The 22,401-nt window shown below is 60.3% G+C and overlaps 1 protein-coding gene across 2 annotated transcripts; it reads right to left on the bottom strand.

Annotated features, from left to right (window-relative positions):
- Positions 1-368: 368 nt before the first annotated feature.
- On the bottom strand, positions 369-18,537 carry PLCB3 (phospholipase C beta 3). Of its 2 annotated transcripts, XM_005577430.5 has the most exons (32): positions 18,301-18,537; positions 15,696-15,773; positions 15,372-15,440; positions 15,145-15,285; positions 14,870-14,949; positions 14,734-14,787; positions 14,567-14,642; positions 14,362-14,462; positions 13,637-13,803; positions 13,415-13,561; positions 11,125-11,365; positions 10,876-10,960; positions 10,601-10,787; positions 9,749-9,954; positions 8,191-8,287; positions 8,023-8,107; positions 7,612-7,736; positions 7,128-7,282; positions 6,881-7,042; positions 6,092-6,191; positions 5,894-5,998; positions 5,581-5,672; positions 4,586-4,739; positions 4,462-4,497; positions 4,186-4,378; positions 3,648-3,801; positions 3,485-3,561; positions 3,284-3,373; positions 3,136-3,193; positions 2,410-2,496; positions 2,109-2,328; positions 369-1,230 (listed from the first exon to the last, which is right to left on the bottom strand). In XM_005577430.5, the coding sequence occupies exons 1-31, from the start codon at positions 18,397-18,399 to the stop codon at positions 2,125-2,127; spliced, it is 3,705 nt and encodes a 1,234-aa protein (XP_005577487.1). In that variant the 5' UTR covers positions 18,400-18,537; the 3' UTR covers positions 369-1,230; positions 2,109-2,124. The 2 variants fall into 2 exon arrangements, with proteins under 2 accessions (XP_005577487.1, XP_015290011.1); XM_015434525.3 differs by lacking the exon at positions 369-1,230 and having other exon boundaries at positions 1,771-2,328.
- Positions 18,538-22,401: the final 3,864 nt, after the last annotated feature.

Raw genomic sequence — 22,401 nt, forward strand, 5'->3', positions numbered from 1 at the left:
AGGCCGCTGTCTTACGAGGGATATAGGCTTTGCCTGACATCCGCGACAGAGACGGAAGGGGTCGCGGCGGCTCGCGGGCCAGGGCTGTGAGGCCCAGGTCCAAGTCCCCAGCACGCGCATTGGGACCGCAGCGCTGCCGGCCGCCGAATCTCGCGCTTTGTAAACCGCGCCGCGGCCCCCCAGGGAGGGTCACTTGCTCCTATTTGGGTCAGCCCTTATAGGACTGACCTAGCTGGGTCAGCTACTGTATGGCCGGCCCGGGGGCCTGGCAGACCGCGCGGGGCGGGAGGGAGCGGCGGAGCCAGGCTGGCAGCAGCCCGGTCGCTGGAAACCGAGGCTTCACGCAGGGACCCGAACAGAGCGGGGGCTCCGTTCCAGAAAGATTTATTGGACCCCCCTGTAACCCGGCCCGGTGCTTCGTGCTGGGCACAGAGATCCGTTGCGCGACGGCCCTGTTCTCGGAAGCTCCCGAGGGCCCGAAGTCGGCAGGGCAGTCAGAGGGCTTCAGGGAGGAGGCGGCTAGAGCCGCTACCTGAAGGTGAGGGTGAGGGTCATCCCTCCCGGCGCAGGGAGGAGTGGACCCATGGAAGGACAGGGGAGCAGTAGAGGCCAGGCTTCCGAGGGGCTGGAATGTCACACCCAGGAGTTAGCAATTTAGCTGGTGTCCTTCAGTGGACACCAGCTAGTCAGGAAGATGGGAGTTGGCTGCTGAGGAGCCTGGATACGGAATACACTGGAGTGAGCAGAACTAGGGGATAGGGCAGGGCCCCACAGCAGAAGTGAGGAAGTCTGGGGCCACTGCACTGACCCTGAGGGAGGAGGGCCCTACTCCGGAGCCTATTTCCCTGGCCTCCCCACCCCATCTGTTTGCCTGAGGCTGCAGCAAAAACAAAGCAGAGAAGATACTCAATTGGCAGGAGATAAGCCCAGATAAGAGGCCTCCTTCCCCTGGAGGAGGGATGCAGGCGGGCAGCCTAGGAAGAGCCAGGAAGCTGGGAGAGGCCTTGAAGAGGTGCCAAGCCGACCCTGCTTCGAGCCCAGCCCCGCCCTCGAGCCCGCACTGTGGGCTCTCCGCGACTTTTCGCTGGTCTTGAGGCATAGGACAGGTCCAGGCTGGCTGAAGACAGTCCACCACGGAGGGTCCAGGCCCGCCCTGCCTCCAGGTCAGGACATCTTGATTTAGCTGTGGCCTGGCACATGAGAGATGGCTCCGGGCCTCAGTCTCCTCATCTGTAAAACAGGCATAATATCTCCCTCACAGGGATGAGGGTATGCTGGGTGGCCCAGCCCCTGCGTGTCTGTGACTGTCCACTTCCCTTCCCCCTGGGTCACAGGCAGGCCTACTGCCCACCTCTCTCTGAAGACCCCCGTCCCCTGGCGTTGGGCAGGTTCTGAGCTGCCCTGCTCCACCCTGGCTGATCCATCACCCGATAGAGTCAACTGCCTGTCGGGGGCCCAGAGCAGCCCGGGCGGAAGATGCTAGGCGTTTGGGTCATATCAGGCCACAGGAAGCGGGGCAGGGAAGGCTTCCTGAAGCAGAGGCCCGAGCCTCAGCGAAGAGAGAACAGGGAGAGCTTCGGAGAGATGAAAGTCGTGGGGATGGAGGAACAGGAACAGGGAAGCTCAGCAGACTCGGCAGGGCAGGCTCAGGTTCAACCCAGCAGTCCTTGGCTGGAGGCGTGCCCTCAACCCCACCAAACACCCAAAGCCCATTTTACAGATGAGGAAACGTACAGAGTCCTCTCACCCCAAATCACACTGCACACAGGGTCCCTGAAATCCACTTTTATTCATGTAAAAAAAATCCTCAAAGAATAGAGAAAAAATGTGACACCTACTTCCTGAAGCTCCAGCAGCTCTCCCAGGGAAGGGAGGAGACACTGCTACCTCGAGGGTGTGGGTGTCACGGGGAGCAAAGCCCTGACCAGGGCCCTAACCTAAGACTGAGGGCAGGAAGGAGGGGCCCCAGGAGGATGAAGGGAGTTAGCTCAGGTACTTGCCCCAGGTTTAAAAAAATAAAATTTCTAGATAAAAAGTTAAAAAAAAAAAAGCATTAGTGTCGTTGCCTCCTGCCCTCCACCCAGCGCCCACCCTGGCCCTGTGGCCACCTCTTGCTCAGCCAGTTCAGAGCTGCGTGTTCTCCTCCTGGCTCTCCGAGTCAGCGCCCGACAGGTGCCCGCTGCTCCCAGGTGCGTGACCGTTGCTGGCACAGGCCACCAGAAGCCCATCCCCCAGCCCCTCCGGCATCTCGCCCAGCAGGCTCCTGCGGATCTCCTGGGGGAGCCTCGCCCGCTGCTCCTGACACTCCTGGGCCAGCTGGGCCAGCAGCTGTGGGAGGAGGACGGGCATCACAGGCGAGGCCTGGCTGCCTTGCACCCCATCTGCCCGCCTGTTCGCCCATGGCCTCACCTTGGGCTCCTCTTCTGCCAGCTGTTGCAGGACCTGCTGCTGCCCAGCCACAAGACGGTCATGCCGCTGCTTCTGGGCCTCCTCCAGCTACAGGGGTGGGCAAGGGCTCAGCTGAGGGGCCCTGAGGGGCTAGGGCCTCGAGGCTCTGGCTGGGTATAGAAGTCAGGTGGGCAAGGCCAGGCGCAGTGGCTCACACCTGTAATCCCAGCACTTTGGGAGGCCGAGGTGGGCAGATCACCTGAGGTCAGGAGTTCCAGACCAGCCTGGCCAACATGGTGAAACCCCATCTCTACTAAAAATACAAAAATTAGCCAGGCGTAGTGGCGGACGCCTGTAATCCCAGCTACTTGGGAGGCTGAGGCAAGAGAATTGCTTGAACCCAAGAGGCAGAGGTTGCAGTGAGCCAAGATCGCACCACTGCACTCCGGCCTGGGTGACAAAGTGAGACTCTGTCTCAAAGAAAAATAAAGGAAGTCAGGTGGGTGAAGGCTCCCAGGGTGATGTATCAGGTTTGTGAAAGGACTGGGCCCAAGGACACCAAAGCCAGGGGCACTGGTGCAGACAGTTGGCTTTGGGTATGAAGCGGGTACCCTGGAGCTGTTGGGCACTCGAGAAAGGCTCTAGAAGAACTTTGAGGGCAACGTGGCACCAGGCCAGGCACGGAGAAGGGTGTCTGATGAGTGAAGGAAGGGACGTGGGGTAGGGTGGCCCAGGAGCCCAACTCACCCGACGGATGGAGTTGACTGACTCAGTGATGTGCCGACGGTTAATCTCCGTCAGTTCCCTGCACAGGAGCAATGCAGGATGGCTCGGGGCCCAGACACCCGCCCTGCCTCCCCAGTACCCAGGTGGCCCCCGGCCCTGGTGCCCTTACGCCTCCTTCTTATGCTTGTCCCTCGTCTTGGCCTCCGAGATGCTGTTATGGCGCTTTCTGTCCAGGATCTTCTGCAGTTCCTTCTTTTCCCTTGAGAAGCCAGCAGGGAAAAAGGAGGGGTCAGCGGCAGAAGCACAGACTCTGCCTTCCTTCTGTATTAGAAGTCCCCAGCCCTTCCCATAGACAATCCTAGGCCTTCACCTCTCGTTCATCTCTTTCAGCCTCTTGAACTGAGTTGTGTTTGCATCAAGGACGACCTCCCTGAGCCGCTGCAGAGCCTATGGACACAGGGAGCCGACAGGTGATGCCGGGTCGATGACCAGTCTATCCAGGAGGCTTTCCCTGGCCACTGCAGGCCTCCTACCTGTCTCAGATGCTCCAGCCTCCGCTGGGCCTCTGCGTCCACCTGGGCCTCCCGCAGCTCCAGCAGGCTCTGCACCTGTCTGTTCTGGAACTCCTGATACCGCTTTGCCTCGTCCTCCCCCTCCTTCGTGTCCTCCACATCAGCGGCCCCGCCTCTGCGAGGAGAACCCCTCTGGGTGATGCTTGGGTCCGTCACATGAACTGGGATGGGGAGGGTGTGTGGGGGGGCACACCCCGGCAAGCGATGGCAGACACCACCCCATGGGGCCAGGTCTGTTATGCAAACCAGGAGGCCTGTTAGCTCCACACAAGTGATGGGAGCCTGTTTGGGCAACACACTCCTCATGGACTTCAAAAGAGATGTCACTCCCTGGGGGACACGGAGGTGCCTGGTGTAGAAAGCCTCCTCCATCCTTGCACCCGAACCCTCCTCCCTGGGGGTCAAGGAGCGGCTCTTGCCATCTCTCCATGCCCACCGACCCCCATGTTCACTTCAGTGCACCCAGCACACATAGCACACAGGCGGCCCAGACACTCACAGGGCACCTGGCCGCAGCCGGCACCTGCCCTCAGCCTGTGCCTGAGCCAGGCCATCCAGCAGGCGGCGGGTGAGGGTGACTGCCTTCCGCTGATGCTTCTTGCGCAGCTCCCGCAGGTCTCGCTCTTGCCGGCTCTGGAGCTTGACCAGAGCCTTGTGACCTCGGAGCTCATCCAGCGGGGTGGGGGCCACCTCTGGGAGTGGCAGAGGAAAGGTAGGCGGGGGGTGGGGGAAACTGCAAGGCAGCCCCCCGGCCTCCAGGTACCCCGCCCCCTACCTGAGAGGATGCTGGCGATGAGATCGTCGCGCTGCCCTAGGGAGCAGAGGCCCTGTGAGGAGCTGAAGGACAGGGTGGTGGGGCACCTCCCTGCAGCCCACCCCTGACCCGAGCTGCTCCTTACCTGGGCTGCTGAGGGAGGTGCTGGCAGGGGAGGCGGTGGGGCCGGGGGGCCGGCGGGGGGAGGCATCCAGTGGGCTAGGGGTGGGGTTTGGGGACAGCTGAGACCCCAGCTGCTGAGACTGGGTGTCCTGGCACATCTCTTGGCCAGCCTGAGCCTATAGGGAGAAAGGAGAATGCTCTTTCCAGAAATGCTGTTCCCTCCAGACCCTTCTGTCCTCTACCACCTCCCGGGGCCCCTAGCACCCCTGGCAGCTTCCCTTAGTCCAAGCCACTGCTGGGCTGCTCTGTAACAGGAGGCTGTCTGCATGAAAAGAGCTATAAATCAAGCCTTTCTAAACCCCTTTTCCACATGGGCTGTGGGGAAGATAACATAATGCCAGCCCACTGCATGCGCTCAGGAACACCCAGATTGTTCTGGAAAGGCCTGGCCCAGGCCCAAGCCTCCTCTCCTCCCCTGCCTGTGTCCCCCAGGCTTGCCTACAGTCGCTCATTTTCCTTGCTGCTCAGCTCCTGATTAAATCAACAGAGGACTCCACCAGCCGCAGAGTGGGCACCAGCCTCTCCACTAACAGCTCCGGGCAGCCCTAATTGCAGTCATCTCTCCCTGCCTGCCTGCCACAGGCCCCGGGGGGACTGGGTCTGGAAGCACAGGTGAACCTCTGAGCCTGACCCCTCCCCACGGAAGCCACTGCCCTCCTCATGGCTCCCAGGACACCACATATGAACAGCTTCTGTGGCTTCGCACTGCCCTGACAAAGTGAGTGGGACCCCTGTACCCCCACTCGGAGCCTGTATAGGCTGGAGGAATTCCAGCCCAGGTCTGACCTGAAGGCATCCTGAATGCAAATGGGTGGTTTTCATCTCCTCAAAATCCCAGGGCTGCCAAGCCTATTGCACTAGAGAGACCAGAAGCCTCCTCCTCACGTGGCCACAGCAGTCGTGTCCAGCGGCCCCCTGGGTCACAGTGAGCCTGAGCCCTGCCCTGCCCCGGCTCACCTCACTCTCCCCAATGAGGGCGGCCAGCTGCCGGGCCCTCTGGTCCATCAGGCTGACGTGCTTAATGGGGTTGATCAGGGCCTCCGCGTAGTCTGCGGGGAGGCAGAAGGCCAGGGTCTCAGAGACAGGCCCCCCAGGCCACCCCCACCCGCCAGCTCTGGTCACAATGAGGAATTCCAGAGCTTGTCCTTGGATCTGTGGATCTGTTCCCCACTCAGTCGGGGCCATCCAGCTTGGCAACTCCCAGACCCTGGGGATGGCCCTTGTCCCTCACACTCCCTGGCCAGGCCGGCCCTGCCCACCCCCAGCTCACCCTGGTGGTCATCAGGAATGTAGTCCGAGGCTTCAGTGTAGATGAGCAGGGCCGGAAGGCACAGCGGCTGGTTGGCCTCGTTCCGCAGGCAGACGTAGTGGTACCCTGGGTGGGCAGGAAGGCAAGGTTGGGTTGCTAGGCCAGGCGGGGGCCCTACCCACTGCCCGCTGTGCTTCCCAGAGCCCACCAAGGCCTCACCAGAGCGGATGGCAGAGACAGGCAGGATCCGGTGCCCTACAAATTTACCCCCCTCCTCAAAGGCTGCGATGCGAAGTGAAGCCAACGTAGGCAGCACCACCTGTGGGCCAGACTGGAGCTGAGCCACGGGGCTGACCCTGAGCCACCGTGGCTACCAGGCCACAGCTAACCACAGCCATCAAAGCCTAACAGAGCAGACCTTCAGACAAGCTGGCCTACTGACCATCAGTCACCATTGCCACTAAGCTGATGGCTGACCCCAACTCCATGGCCTGGCCTAATGGATGACTATAGCCATCAGGACCCTGAGGCAAGATGACAGGCAGCCAGGCCCCTTCAGGGCCCCCACAGACAGTTCTGGTCATCGCCAGTTTAGAAACTCGAGTGAGCCATGAGCAGGAAACCAAGAACGCATGCGCCTAGGTTGGGAGCAGAGGCCGCGTCCATGCAGGGCCGTTCAGGGTGCGGAAGAGCGAATATGAGCTTGGGGTTGTGACCTCAGCTCCTGCATCCGAGATGGGGCAGGCTGTGTTCACTCCTCGCAGAGGATACAAGATCTCTAGCTGACACCCCCCAACCCCATCTCACCTTCTCACCCTGGTGTCTTACCCTGAGGAGGGCAGGGAGCCTGACGCTCGGACAGGCAGGTCCTGGGGGACCCATGGTGCCCCCCACTTTCTGATCCCCAGTCGCCAACAGTGTGCTTGGTTTTTGTTCTCCCACCCGAGAACCGGGGCGGTCTGTGCTGGATCTGCCCTGTGCCTGAGCAGGTGCGGGGGCCAGGCTCACCTTGGGGAAGTCGAAGGGCTCCTCATCCCACACGGGGTTGAACGAGTTCCCCTGAGAGGTCCGGGTGCGGTACTTGCGCCGCGTGTCAACAGGGAGGCCAAACATGTCCACCTCCACGTAGATGCCCACCTTCCTGTCGGATAGGAACTGCCCCGAGATCACCTGGGGGGTGGGCCAAGGAAGGTGAGGCAGATGCTGAGAGTCCTGCCCCCAGGACATCCCTGGCCTGAGCACCCCCAGGCCCCACCTTGACCCGCAAGGCATTGGCCACGATGCCATCCACGATGACCTCAGTGAAGGGGTCGAAGGATTTGTCAGGCCGCCGCATGAACTCCGGCTTGAGCAGGTACCCACTGCGCCCGTTGTACTCAAAAACGCCCGCATTGAGCTGCATCGCCACATCTGGGGTGCCATGGGCCAGTCGAGCAGGGCCAGGGATCAGGCAGGACGGTGCCATGTGGGGAACGGGAGACCATCAGGTCAGATGGCATCCAAGGTCCAGGGCCAGGGGTGGGCTCAAATGGCATCAGGGTCCGGATCCAGGACAGATCAGACAGGGGAGGGGTCTGGCATCAGCCAAGGGCAGGAGGCGGGTGAGTCGGGGGCTGGGATCCCCTGGGATCTGGGATTAGACAGGGCCAGAGGTCTGTTCAGGCAAGACCAGCAGGATCATGGGTCAGAAGTCAGTAAGACTGAGGGTCGGGATCAAGATGGAGGGGGCCAGGGCTCACCGAGGGTCTGGAAGTTGAGCGCAACAAGCTGGCACCCTACGTTCCAGAAGAGCTGGGGCATGTAGTTGGAGGAGTCCACGCGGGTGCCCTTGGGGTAGATGCGGCTGAGCTGCTGCTTGTTGTATCTGAGGTTGGTGGTCAGGGGCCACACAGGTGCCAAGGCCCACCCCATCAGCCTTCACCTCCGGCCTCAGCCAGGTGCTCCTGTGACTCCCACACCCAGCCTCCATTTCTCAGCCTAGCCATGCCCCCTGAGACTGCCTGGACCTGCCCAAGCCACAGGCCAGGGTGCAGGAGGGCCGCCGGAGGGCCAGCACCCTGTGCAGGTGGCACACGTGGGGACAGAACACCGCAGCCAGCCTCCAAGCGCCCCACTCTGGCCTGCCCGCCCACAGCACCTTCAAAGGATACTCCACAAACTCCATGGGGCTCTTGGTCAGTTGCTCCATGGCCTTGGTCTCCACGAAGGACGACATCTCGAAGCATTTGTTCCTCTCTTGGGGTGAGCCAAGAGACGGCATCAGACCTGGCAGGGCTGAGCTGGGCAAGCTCCCATGGCTGCCACCCACCCCTACTCACTTCGAGCAGCTTCAAAGGACTTGAACTTGACAGGCTCGATGTAGTTGACAAGCGTGGACATCTCCTCAGTGGCATTCACCTCGCTGCTGGCCGTGCCCTGTGGGCCCCAACCCAGGGTCAGCAGTGCCACTCCCGCCACAGCTGGCCATTCCCTCACCTGCCCCCCATGAAGGAGGTGCTGACCCTCTTCCCACCACTATCCACGCACTGCTGGTGATGCCAACAATCTTCTTCCCAGGGTCTCACTGATGCGCCCTGGACACCACCTGGCTCAAGCAATTTTCCTGCCTCAGCCTCCCAAGTAGCTGGGATTACAGGCGCCCACCACCTTGCCCGGCTAATTTATGTAATTTTAGTAGAGAGGGGGTTTCACCATGTTGGCCAGGCTGGTCTTGAACCTCCTGACCTCAGGTGACTCGCCCACCTCGGCCTCCCAAAGTGCTGGGATTACAGGTGTGAGCCACCTCGCCCAGCACATATAGGTGTTAAAATTATTACTTTTACTGAATCATTTGGGAGTAAATTACAGACATCATGACCCTTTACCCATAAATACTTCAGCATATATGGACATTCTCTTATATAACTCCAATACAATAATTAAATTCAGGAAACAAAACATTGACATATTATCTAATATGTAGTTCATCTTTAAATTTCACTAATTGCCCCAGTAATTGTCTTTATAGCAATGTCTTTTTTTTTTTTTTTTTTTTTTTTTTGAGACAGAGTCTCCTTTTGTAGCCCAGGCTACAAAATCGTAGCAACGGCGCGATCTCAGCTCACTGCAAGCTCCACCTCCCAGGTTCAAGGGATTCTCGTACCTCCGCCTGCCGAGTAGCTGGGATTACAGGTGTGAGCCACCATGCCCGGCTCAGATTTTTTTGGAGACGGAGTCTCGCTCCGTCGCCCAGGCTGGAGTGCAGTGGCCAGATCTCAGCTCACTACAAGCTCCGCCTCCCGGGTTCACGCCATTCTCCTGCCTCAGCCTCCCAAGTAGCTGGGACTACAGACGCCCGCCACCTCGCCCGGCTAGTTTTTTGTATTTTTTAGTAGAGACGGGGTTTCACCGTGTTAGCCAGGATGGTCTGGATCTCCTGACCTCGTGATCCGCCCGTCTCGGCCTCCCAAAGTGCTGGGATTACAGGCTTGAGCCACCGCGCCCGGCCCAGACTGGTTTTTTCTATACCACTCCTCACAGCTACTCAACGCTCCCCGCTCCTGCACCCCCTGGCTCTGCCCTAGGACCTTTGCACATGCTGTCCCCCTTCCTGAGCTCTGCCAGCCCCACCTCCCTGCCCAGGGCTGCCCTCTGCCAGTTCTGTGCCCTAACTCACACCTCCCAGGCCACATCACCAGGAGAACTGTATGCTTGTTTCCATTCCTGATGACTGAAGACCCCTCCTCCCACCTTCACTCACACCCACACTGAGCCCCAGGGCGCAGGGTGATGTCGGTCTTGGTGGTGGTCAGACCCTCAGCCCCCAGTGGAGGTAATAAACTGCTTGGGAGGTAAATAGATGCTACCTCCCCGACCTGCCCGCCCTCTGGGCCTGACCTCATCTGTGGTCGGCTTTTTGGGGTCTGTCTGCTCCTCCTCTTCCTCATCTTCCTCCTCATCCTCACGGTCAGCAGGTCCAAGAGCATAGGGGCCCCGGTTCAGGCCCTCCTCACCCAAAGACTTCCGAGGCTCCAGGCTGGGCTTCTCAAGGGCCCCCTCCTCCCCGTTGCTCAGGCCTGGGCAGCTGTCAGAGCTGGGTGACCCTGCAGAGGACAGGGCCACAAGGTCAGGGGTCAGGACCACACAGCTGCTTAGGAAGCGTGGAGGGGTTTTTCCCAGTGTGTGCAGGTGACTCAATGGGGAATTCAAGGGGTACTCTCAGAGAAGTGTGGCTTGGGGAGAGGCCAAGAGGTCAGGGGTCAGACAGTATTAAATCCAGTAGTGGTTGAGAGGGGTCATAGGTCAAAGGTAAAGGTCTGGGGTGATATTCAGCAGGGAGGCAGATAGGGTGGTTCAGTAGGGTGAGAAGTCAGGAAGTAGGGTACCCCAGCCTTAATAGCGGGGTAAGAGATGACACAGAGGGGTTACAGGTCACGGGTAAGTCACAGCCATGTCTAAGGAGGGGGCATAGTGAGGTGAATCGTCAGGGGTAAGAGGTCAGAGGTGAGCTGAAATGATAACTAACTGGGCAGGTGGACTCAATGCAGCTCGGTGAGGCATGCACCTGAGGTCAGGGGTCAGAGGCCCCACACCAGCCAACAGGTGGTGAGGAGAGAGGCCAGTTGTGGGAACAGGTGCACAGCGAGGCGGGAGGGTGGGCTGGGGGTCTGGGATGAAGTGTCACAGCGCCGACAGCATGAGGCCAGAGGCTGGGGTCAGGTCAGGGTGGCGGGCCAGGCTGGGGCCTACCAAGCTGCGGGGAGGAGGGCTCAGTGGCAGCGGAGCTCTCGCTCAGGGCCGAATTGCTCTGCTCCAGCGGCCGCTTGCGCCCGGCGCTGTCTGGGCCACCTGTGCTGGGTCTGTGCCGCTTCTTGTTCTTCACCAGGATACGGCCCATCAGGTCCTGGGGGCTGGGCAGGGGAACACCTGGGGCCAGCTGGGCAGGCATGGACGAGTCAGGGCCCTGGACCAGGTCCACAGCACCGTGGCCCGCATACCCCCACCCTCGCTCTGAGCCCCCGTACCGGGTACTTGTCCAGAGGCTCGATGAGTAGCGCATCTCCAAAGATGGAGCGGCAGTACTCAGCCATCTTTGCCTGCTGCTTTGCCCTGCGGAGCCGAGGTCAGAGATCAGAGGTCCCTAGGGGAAACTGGGGTCTACAGGACAGGTCAGTGGCGGTTCACAGGGTTGGAGGTCCCTGAGCAGTCCAACAGCGCTGAGGCGGGAGGGCTGTCCCTGGGTCCATGGGGTTTCATGCCAGGGGCTCACTCACGAGTCCACGTGGTTCTCGAAGGAGAGGATGACGGGGTAGGGCGAGGTCTTGAAGGCAGTCTCGGCAATGGCCTCCAGCACGTCGCGCAGAGGCACCTCCGTGGTCATGGTGAAGCCATGGGTGATGAAGGGTTCCTCCTCGGGCGGCCGTCCTTTCCACACATCCAGCTCCACACAGCGGCAGCCCCACAGCAGCACCTGGCGGTACATCTCCACCGACGAGGTCCCGGCCAGCTGCCCAGCTAGGGGCAAGGCTCTGTCACCAAGGCCGCCCACCAGCCCAGCTCCTCACCATCCCGGCCCCACCCGGAACCAGGCCATGCTGGATTTGCAGAGGGCTCTCCATCTCTCAGATGGATACCCACCACCTGACCATCCCACCAGCGTGAGCTGGGGGAGTCATCCCCGAGGCTCACTATAGCTCCCCACTGACTCAACAATCGCCCCTCTCCTCCCTCCCTCCACCCATCTCGGCCCTGGCACAGCTCACACCACTTCCTGTGTGGAAGGCTCAGGCCTCCCTGCCTCCAATCCAATCTCTCTGTCTTTGTTTTTTTTCTGAGACCGAATCTCACTCGGTCACCCAGGCTGGAGTGCAGTGGCAGGACCTTGGCTCACTGCAACCTCCGCCTCCTTGGTTCAAGCGATTCTCCTGCCTCAGCCTCCCTAGTAGCTGGGATTACAGGTGCCCACCACTATGCCTGGTTAATTTTGGTATTTTTAGTAGAGACAGGGTTTCACCATGTTGGCCAGGCTGGTCTCAAACTCCTGACCTCAGGTGATCCACACACCTCAGCCTCTCAAAGTGCTGGGATTACAGGCGTGAGTCACTGCTCCTGGCCTGAATCCAGTCTCTACAGAGCACCTGGAATCATCCTTCTAAGAACATATCATATCAGATCACATCACCTCTTCTGCTTCACCCTCCAAAAGGCCTCTCCCTCCCACTCAGGATGAATCCAAGTGCCTCTGGGTCCCTGGGCCTAGCTTGCCTTGCTCTCCCTCTCTTAACAGGCACCTATCCCCAGCACTCTGCACCCTGCCCCCTCCAGCTTCCTTTCTGCTTTTTTTTTTTTTTTTAATTATTATTTTTTTTTTGAGACGGAGTCTCGCTCTATCGCCCAGGCTGGAGTGCAGTGGCTGGATCTCAGCTCACTGCAAGCTCCGCCTGCCGGGTTCACGCCATTCTCCTGCCTTAGCCTCCCGAGTAGTTGGGACTACAGGCGCCCGCCACCTCGCCCGGCTAGTTTTTTGTATTTTTTGTTTTTTTTAGTAGAGACGGGGTTTCACCGGGTTAGCCAGGGTGGTCTCGATCTTCTGACCTCGTGATCCGCCCGTCTCGGCCTCCCAAAGTGCTGGGATTACAGGCTTGAGCCACCGCGCCCGGCTCTGCTTTTTTTTTTAAATTATTATTTATTTAATTTTTTTTTGAGAAAGGGTCTCACTCTGTCACCCAGGCTGGAGTGCAGTGGTGCAATCACAGCTTACTCCTGCCTCAACCTTCCCAGAACCAAGGGATACTCCCACCTCAGCCTCCCAAGCAGCTGGGACCACAGGCATGCGCCACAATACCCAGCTAATTTTAAAAAAATTATTTGTAGAGATGGGGTCATGCTATGTTGCCAAGGCTGGTCTTAAAACCTGGGCTCAAGTGATCTGCCTGCCTTAGCCTCCCAAAGTTCTGGGATTACAGGCATGAGTCACCACACCCAACCCCCTTCCAGCCTCTTAAAAGCACCCTGCAGGCCGGGCGCGGTGGCTCATGCCTGTAATCCCAGCACTTTGGGAGGCCGAGGCAGGCAGATCACCTGAGGTCGAGAGTTTGAGAGCAGCCTGATCGACATGGAGAAACCCCGTCTCTACTAAAAATACAAAATGAGCCGGGCATGGTGGCGCATGCCTGTAATCCCAGCTACTTGGGAGGCTGAGGCAGGAGAATCACTTGAACTTGGCAGGCAGAGGTTGCGGTGAGCCGAGATCGTGCCATTGCACTCTAGCCTGGGCAACAAGAGCAAAACTCCATCTCAAAAAAAAAAAAAATGCACCCTGCAGTCTCTCCTGCTGCAGGCCCTAACACAAGCCATTCCAGTCCTTGCCTGGTAAAGCCACCATGGGGCACACTCCCGCAGAGAGGCCCCCCTGCTCAGGGCCGCTGCCTGTTCCTTGCCTGCATCCCCAGCACTGGCCGATGAATGAGCAAATGGGCCAAAAGGACTGTGACCCAGGAGGAGTGGGGCAATGCAAGGGTTACAGGGCAGAGGTCATGGGCCCCACCCTTGCTCCCCGCTCACCAGTGAGATAGGTGTTATGCGAGGAGTTGATGAAGTAGGCACTCAGCGGCTGGGTCATGTCGGCGCTCAGATCCAGGGCTTCCAGGGGCAGGATGCCGTTCTCCTCGCCTCCCAGGTAGCGGCTAAAGCCCTCCATGGACATCTGGTCTGGGGTGGGAGGGGATCAGCAGGGTCAGCTGGGGCCCCACCTGCCCCCGCCCACCTGCACCCTGGCCAGCTCACCTCGCTCCAGAAACTGCTGGTTGGGCTCATACTTTTCGATGAGCAGTCGGGCCTGGGAGGGCCGCAGCGGCGGGTACAGCACTTCGTTGAGTCTCGGGTCGCGTTGCTTCTGGTTGATGAAGTCCATGAGCTGCTCCAGTGTCAGGTATGGCTTGCCCTTGGCACCTCTGGAGGGGGCAGGAAGCCGGGTGAGGATGGAGCCTTGCAGGGCTCCCATCCCCTCACCAAGCCCTTGCCCTGGGCAAAGGAGTCAGAAAGCCTACTCCTGGGTCTGGCACCCAGTGAGTGGGACTCTGGGTGAGTCACGGCCAACCTCTGGGTCTCAGTTTCCCCGTTCACTCTCCTGACCACTCAGGATTGTCAAGGCAACAGACTAGTGGGCACTGGCAATGGCCAGGGCTGAGGAGCTGCCAAGTGGTCAGCCCACCACCCCTTGCTTCCAGACCTCACAACACACCTGAGCCTTGGACCCCATTGCAGAGTGGGCTGATTAAACCAACCCTGGTACAGGGTTAGCCCAGAGCTACCTGTAACTGAGGGGCAGAAATAGCCGCTCTGAGCACAGGCATATCATTGACAGTTTCTCCCCGGGCACTCCCACCCGCCCCCGGCGCTCCAGGACCCGGCCCACCAGTTTCCCCTCTCCCCATTGAGCTAGAGGTGCACTAAGCAAAAGCCAAACACAGAGCACAAAAATGGTGGGAGGCAGGCTGGGCCCTGCTCACATCTCCAGCAGGATCTTGTCAATGTCCGGCCGCAGACACAGCTTGTTCAGGAACCGCTCAAAGATTTCCAAGGAAAACTCATCAGGCCGGATGGACTCACTCTGGAGGTCAAGGAGTGTGGGGTGAGAGGCCGGGGGCAGCCAGCCCCGGAAGGGTGGGTGCCCACCATGACACCCCACCCCGCCCCTGCCCCCACCCCACACACCCGGTTGAAATTGAGGCCACAGGATTCCAGTGCAGTCTCCACCCGCTTCTTGTCTGCTGAGAACATCTTCAGGATGCTGATGCGGGCAGGAGGGGTTGAGGGTCAGTGGAAGACAAAGGCTACCAAGGTCGGGGCAGGAGGAAGGTGCTGGGGGAAGGGGTGCTCACTTCTTGACGGGGATCCGACCATCCTGGTTCACCTGCAGCTTCAGCTTCGTGTATCTGGGGAGGCAGGTGAAGAGGTCACACCCTGAAAACGGCCACGTGAACCCCCCGGCTCCCCCTCAGGTGGCCTGGGGCTCACGCTTTGCGCAGGAAGGTGTTCCGGGAGGCGTTCTGAGCCAGGATGTTCATAGCCAGCTTGAACAGCTCCTCGGACCAGACCTGGGGGGCCAGTATACACGGGGAGGCGGTGAATGGGGGACAGAGGGGCTGCCCAGCCACAACCCAGGTCCACAACTATCTCTGGTACACAGTAGGTCACAGAGCAGCCTAGAACACAGCAGGTGTTCGGTAAGTGACGGCCAACTCACAGAATAAGACAGTGACTCCCCGCTTGTCCCCTTGGTGCCAGCCCACCTTGGCTGTGTCATCCTGCACGGCCATGAAGTTCAAGAACACTGTGTTCACTGGGTCCGGCCCAGACACCACCGTCATCAGCTTCTCCTCCAGCCGGGCATCGGGACCCCCAAAGCCCAGAACTTCCCGGATCTTGGGGTCCTGAGTAGGTGACAGCGAAGGGTGAGGAGGAGCTCCCAGGCCTCACAGCCTCGCTGTGGTCTTCACTCCCAGGTTCCATCACTCACCTTGGGCAGACGGGCGTACCGGCCTGTCCGTGTGTCCCTGATGGAACTGATGTCCAGTGTGTCCACCTCCTGGGGGGAACCAGATGCCGGGCTGGGTATGAGAGGCTGTAGGGTGACAGCCAGGAGCTTCCAAGCTCCCTACCCAGGCCAGGGAGTGGCCAGCCCCTGGCTATAGCCCCAGCCTCAGCTCCTGCCCTGAGCACTTCCTGTCTGGGCAGCAGTGGGAGAGGTCAGCCTGCAGTGCGGCCCCACCCCCACGGGCAGGGCAGGGGTCTGGGACAGGGGCCTTTGGCCTGAGCGAGCTGCACCAGCGGCCCCCCTCACCATGTTGGGGCCTGTCCAGTACAAGAAGAAGCCACTGGGGTCCACACGCAGGGTCACCAGGTTCCGACTGGAGGTCTCCTGGGGGCGGCACAGGGCAGCAGGGGTCAGGGAGTGAGGGCTGTGGTGCAGGCCTGGCCCCTGGGGCTCTCCCATCATGCACCCCAGAGTTCCTGCCCGTGAGCTAAGACAAAACCTCATCGAGTCCACAGGTCCTGTGTGGCTGCCTGTGGCCCTCAGAACAAAGCCAAGGTCCTAGGTGTGACATTCAGTGTCACACCTGGAAGGGCTCCCCAGCCCCCATCCTGGACTCCATTTCCCCAGAAGTGCTGAGAGCTCTGTGACGGTGACAGCCCCCCTAATTCACCCCACTACAGAATGTTTAAGGCATGAAAGTGAGAAGTCTGACTCCCACTGCCCTTCTGCATCCCTTGGGATACCACGATGACCCCTTGGTCTGCCTCAAAGTCCACTCTTCACCTTACCACATCTGCCGGGGTCCTCACAGCTTCAAAGCTCATCCCATCTTACAGAAGAACAGTCCCCCTAGAAGGGGACTCGCCCTACTCTCAGGACAGGGCAGTGAGCTCTTCCTCCCTCAAACAGCCCTGCAGCTGGCAGGGGGCAGGGAAGTGCATGCCAGCACCATTTTCTGAGAAGGGCCCGGTCCCTGGCAAACTCCCAGGGCCACCCCGTGTGACTCAGGACCAGCAGCCAGAGGGACTGTTCTCCAGGGCTTAGACTCAGCCAGGGCCAGACTGACCAAGTGGCTACAGGTAGAACCCTCCTATTCCAGGCTCTTCCAGCCAGAAAAGGACCCCACCTCATGTTGGGCACCACCCCTAAACAGCTGCTCAGTGTCTGGTGGACAATACTGTCATTATCAATACATCTCATATACACACGTCGCCCCTACTGCACACCAGGTACAGTTCTATGCACCTAGCATCTTCGAGCACACAAAGGCCCCCTAACCAGCCTAAGAGATGTGCTGTTGTCACTCCCATTTCACAGATGAGGACACTTAGTTACAGGCACACTTCGTAGCCTGCCCGAGGTCATTGGAGCCAGGACTTGCTTGCAGGCAGTGTGGTTGCAGCGTCCTGTGACCTGGGAAGCAGGGATCGGAGACTCCCAGCTCCTGGCCTCAGCCACACCCCATTGTGGGGCCTGGGATAAGTCTCTGCTTTCCAGACCTCAGTTTCCTTTTCTGGAGAATGGGGATTGCAGCAGCCCCACCCATGGCAGGTTTTGCTTACAAACTATGGGTGTTCATCTGGGAACAGAAGGGACAGAAGGCCTCAAAACTTTGGGGATGCATAGGCCTCCCCACTTCAGTGTGCTGACACCCAGCCCCGAGCCCCTCTCGGGATTCCCAACCCTACATTGAGTCTGAGGCCCCCCAGTGGTGTGCGGAGGGGGGAGGGGAGTCTATGGGTACTGCCCCTCGGGTTTCCCCCCAGCCTCTCCCCAGAGGTCTGGCTCTCAAAGACAGCCCAGGACCCCTGCTCTCCTGCCCCAAGCCTCTGTCTGCACCCCCCACCCCACCCCCAGGGCCCTCTCCCTGTTCCCACTTCCTTATTTGGGTTTATCACAGTGGAAAGAAAAGAAGAAACTTTTCCCTTCAGGCCAGCCTGGGGGGAGGGGTCTCCCCCGGCCTCTGGGGCACCCAGGCACCCCTCCTCACACACCTGCCGCTTCGGGCCACGCCCCCATCTCCTCCCCCCAGCTCCCACGCCTACCCCGGGGCCCCACCCAGCCGGAAAAGAGCCCAGAGTCTTCCAGGCCCGTGGCCTGACTGGGAAGGAGCCGAGAGGAAGCTCAGGCCGGCCGGGTGGAGGCCCTGGGGAAGGAGAGGCCCAGGGGGCAGAAGAGGGGACCCAGGATGGGGATGGGCAGCCAAAGGTGGGGACACGGGCATTTGGGAAGCACCAGGGGCAGGACAGGGAAAGGGGGGCCAGGATGTATTGGGGTTCAAGATCCCAAGCCTAAGGAGTGGGGAGCAAAGTTCCCAGGGGTGGAGGAACTTGGGGGTCAAAGTCTTCCCTAGGGGGTGACTGGGTGCTCCCACCTGAGCAGGGAGCTGAGCTGGGATCTAGAAGCAGGGCGAAGGGGTGCCAACCAGAATAGGGGGAAAAATGATGAATGGACGAGGACTGTTCAGGCAGGGCACCGGGGAGAGTAGGGACGCCCTGGCACACACCCAGAATGAGGATGCCCCAAGCCAGCCTGGAGGTCAGGGTCCTGCAGCCGGGGAGTCTAGTGCTGGGCAGGGGTCTGGGGACCAGGCCAGGATCGAGGAACCAGAATTAGTCTGGCAGGGAGTGGTGGGAAGGGCGAATGAAAACGGGGGAACGGGGTTTATTGGGGTTCAAAGTCTCTGCGCCAAGGAGTGGAGCCCAGTTTTCCAGAGCTGAGAGACTGGGAGTTGGGGGGACAAAGTCTTCATTACGGAGACGATCGGGGACTTAAGTTTCCGGGGCGCCGCCAGGCTGGGATGAGGGTGGCGCCACGGGCAGGCGAGGCTGGGGTAGGGGTCCCCAGCGACTGGTCGAGCTTGACAGAAAGAGTCCCGGGATCGGGGCGGAGCAGGGGCCCGCACGCTTACCTCGTCCCATTTGATGAACTTACTCCCGCGCCGCAGGGTCTCCACCACGGTGGGCGGCTCCAGCTGCAGCGCGTGGACGCCGGGCTGGGCGCCCGCCATGGCCGGGCCAGGGGCGGGTCGGGGACCCACGGAGCCCTGACGGGGACTGACGGCGCCGCTGCTCCCACCGCCCGGCCCGCTTCGGCCCCGCGGCGTCAGTACCCGCCCGCCAGTCTGTCCCGGACCCACCAGAGCCTCGGCGGGGCCCGGGCGGGGCGGGGACGGGGCGGGGCCTCCCGGGCCCCGCCCCCTCCCGCCGCGTCGGACCCGCCCGCCCCGCGTCGGCTCCCCCTGGCGGCCGGGGCGGCGACTGCAGCCGGAGCAAGGATTGGGGCAGGGGCACGCGAACCGGTCGGGGGCTTTGCCGCGGGGCTCAGCAGGACCTGATTCTTCAGGCCTATGGAGGAAGGAGGGTGCTGGGGGCCGAAGTGGCTGTTGGGGAGCAGCTGGAGGAACTGGGTGTAGAGGGCGCTGCTTAAGGCGGTCCGGGATCAGCCCACTGAGGTTTCTGAGCGACGGGGGCTGCAATACCACTGGAGAGCTGGACTTGGGCCGGGGGTCGCCGCAGAGCCCTGTCGCCCACCCTCTTCTGCCTCACTTAGCTGAATGCAGGAAAAGCTTCTCCCGCCCCCCTCTGCCCTGGCTTCGCCTCACCCACTCTTCTGCTGCGCGGTCCCCCCTCCCTGGGAGCACTTAGCCGGCTAATGGGCCTCCCGCCGGCAGGCGCCCCTCCCCCGTCCCTGGCCCAGGGAGGCCGGGCGCCTGCCACCTCCTCTGAGGACCCAAGCATCCTGGTCTTCGAGAGTGGGCCCTAGAACAGCCCCCTTCTTGTTGCCGCAGACTCCCATGACTGGAGCCTGACTGTGAGCCTCTTGGCTGGGAACCGCGGGGGGGACGCTGTTGTCTGCCTAGAGGGGTCAGAAGCTTTGCGGGTGTCCCCAGACAGGAGGGTTGAGGAGGGGCTCTGCAGTGCCTGGCCCACAGCAGGTGCCCTGAAATCTGCGTTCCAGGGATGGGAGCGGGGAAGGCGCATGGGCAATGGGATGGGTGGGGGCTGCAGCCCCTCCCGCAGGGCTTGGCTGGTGGGGGGGGTTCCTGCCTGGGGGCCCCTGTGGGAGCCCCCCCAATACAGAGGCAGTAACAGCAGCAGGTTTAAAGTAGAACTCATCCAGAGGGGCCAGCCAAGTCACCTAGAAACCCAGAAAGAGATGCAGCTGGCTCTGGGGGAGGAGGGGTCAGCGGAGGAGGCGCTCCCCTGCAGGCCCCTTTGCCCCAGGCTCTGAGACCCCCACAAGGACCCCTGCCTGGCCCTGGCCTTCCTCCACACCCCACCAAGTTCTCCATCAAGTCTAACCTAGCAGATCTCCTAGCTCTCAGCCCTGGCCTTGTGGGGTGTGATTACGATCTCCACTTGAGGCCCAGAGAGGGGAAGGGACTTGCCCAAGGTCACACGGCTTCTTAGGAGGATTTCAACCCTCCCACTTCCTGAGGCCCAGGAGCCTCTAGACCTCATTGGGAAAACAGAGCCATGCAAGGTGGAGCTTGGCCTCTGCCCTCACAGGCTGGAGTTCAAGTCCGGCTCTTGCTAGCAGCCTCTTGCTAGTGGCAGAACCTAGTCTCTCTAGGTGCCTCAGTCACCTTGTCCAGAACCTAAAGGTTGTTAGATACATAAGCAAATGGGTGGGACATGAGTGGCTGGAAGCTGTGGGGACACCAGGGAGGGAGCAAAGGGCATAGGTCGGCTCTGGGGCAGGGGAACCTCCAGCCTGTGCCAGGGCTAGCAAAGCCTGGAGCCAAGGCTTTAGCTTAGGGGGTCTCAGCTGTGGGCCCTAGGCCTTGGGCAAGGGTACTTTAGAGAAGCATTGGGCGGCAGCTCCTTGGGGAAAAAAACAGGATAGGCACCTGTTTCCTGGGCTTAAGCCTCTCTCCTCCCCCAACCCTGTGTCTCCGGAGGCCAGGGCAGCCCCCATTACAGGGCTCCTTCCTTCCCAGACACTTCCATCCTTGGTAACGGTAATAGGGTTTCTCAGCAGGCAGTAATGGTGAAGGCAGGAAGCCTTTCCGGACTCTCCCCTTGATTAAGGAGCGGTCTTGACCCACAGGACCCTCCCCAGAGCCTCTGCTTCAATGATGTACTCTAATGGAGGGGGGGCTGGGGCCCTGGGAGGGGTAGGGCCGAGGAGGCCACAGCCTGAGGCTAGAAGGAGGAGGAGCAGTAGTACACTCCAGTCCCAGTAGGGCTCAGGCAGGAGGGCCAGGGCTGGGCACGGGTCCCAACCACAAGAGGTCAGGACCGCAAGCCCCGTGAAGAGGCTCTGGGCAGGTAAATGACTTGCAAACAGCCTCCCAGCCCATGGGGCAGAGCCAGGATTTGAACCCAGTTCTTCTACTCCAAGACTAAGGTTCTGTGGCCCAGCTTCCAAGCAGGTGGCAGGCCAGCATGCCCACCTGCACCAAGTCATCTTGGGTGGATAGCCATGGGAACTGGACAGGAATCTGGGTGTGCCTGGGCATGGCACAGGAGGGGGAAATAGGGAGTGTCAGGAAGAATGCCTGACCTGTGGACATGGCCGGAGACCTTCACACCAACCCTGAGGGAGGACAGACAGAAAGGTCAGTGCTCAGGGTCACAGCATCTTGGGGGCAGAGCTAGGGCTGGAGGTCCTCATGGCCTGCAGGCCCCACTTCCACAGAAGCTGTTGGGCATTAGGGGCTGTTTGAGGGTCTTCCCCTTTAATCCGTGTGCACCTGCAAGGTGCAAACAATGCTTGGGTTCAGAGGAAGCTGGCCTGGCCTGGTGGGGTGTGGTGGGAAATTTGGACTGGGGTCAAGTGATCCTCCTGTCAGGCCAGGCTTAGGGCAGGAGGCCAGGCCACAGATGGGGCTCCCGGTGGAGAGGGTGGATCCTGTCTAATCCGCAAGAGTGAGGGTCAGCCCTTCCTCGGGGCCCAGACTGGCTGAAGGGAGGCTGAGGCCAGAGGAGGGGCACAGGAAGGGGAGGGGTCAGCTCACTCTACCCTTCCCTGAACTGAGCCCTGTGAGCCCATTGCCCTTACAATGCCCAGCTTCAGTCTTCTCTTTGTCTCTTCTCTCTGACTGTAGGGCAAAGGAGGAGCCCAACGTCCTGGGTTGGAGTTTGGATGCAGCCCCAGCTGTGTGACCCCGGGGCCAATCCCAATCCATCTCTGAACCCCACCCACTGCAGAGGGCTTCCCCCCACAACATCCAAAGAGTGTCTGTGAGGGGCTGGAGCAGAAACATTGTCTCTCAGATCCAAGACCCTGTTTGGGATGGCACAAGGTGAGCCTGCCTTCCACAGAAATATGCCCCGGGAGCTGCACAGCCTTACTGGGTGGTGTCTACAGGGAGGCGAGAAGGTTGAGTAGAGACTTCGTGTCGGGGGTTTGAGCTACACAGCCTGGGTTCAAAGTCTCATCTCCCGTTTTATCTAGAAGTGCGACTTAATTAACCTCTGTGGTGTAGTAATTGAACTTTCTACGAATTTTCCTATTTAATCTTTGTTACAACCTTCTGAGGAAATGCAGGCACAGAGGAAGCCATTCATTCTTTCAAAATCATTTGTTCAACCAATGCGGCGACCTACTGAGTGTGACATAGTTCTAGGTGCTGGGGTTCAGCGGGAACCAGATAATTTGCCTAATAGCAGTGGATTTGAAGACCATTCAAGCCTGGTGGCACCAGCAGGCCATGTCCAAGCAGGGCTCAGCCCCACGGAACTCACAATCTAAAAGTGGGAGACAGACAATAAACGAATGAATGAGGCCATTTAAAGATGCAGAAAATCAAGTAGAGGAGGGAACGGGATGCGCCGTCCACTTATAGGAGGTGAGCCAGGGCTATGTGAAGGACCGAGGGGCCGCAGGGCTGGGGTGCAGAAACCCCGGCACGGCCCCCTCTCCGCGGAGCCGACTGGGCGGCGGTCCGGACGCACGCTTGTAGGGGCAGCCGCGATTATCGCCTTTATTATTATGAGTCCCGGCCCCCGCACTGCCCAGCTCTTTGCGCCTTAGTTTCCCCCTCTGTGCACACACGGGTCGCGGG

The sequence above is a fragment of the Macaca fascicularis genome, chromosome 14 (assembly GCF_037993035.2).
Source record: "Macaca fascicularis isolate 582-1 chromosome 14, T2T-MFA8v1.1".
Lineage (NCBI taxonomy): Eukaryota > Metazoa > Chordata > Mammalia > Primates > Cercopithecidae > Macaca > Macaca fascicularis.

Bases quoted from the DNA above. Each gene is read 5' to 3' on its own strand.
- PLCB3 (XM_005577430.5), bottom strand. From the start codon at position 18,399: ATGGCGGGCGCCCAGCCCGGCGTCCACGCGCTGCAGCTGGAGCCGCCC. The intron at 15,286-15,371 runs GTGAGTGATGGA...TCACCTACTCAG, and splicing joins GGTACGCCCGTCTGCCCAAG to GACCCCAAGATCCGGGAAGT. The intron at 2,329-2,409 runs GTGAGGCCATGG...CTCCTCCCACAG, and splicing joins TGGCAGAAGAGGAGCCCAAG to CTGCTGGCCCAGCTGGCCCA.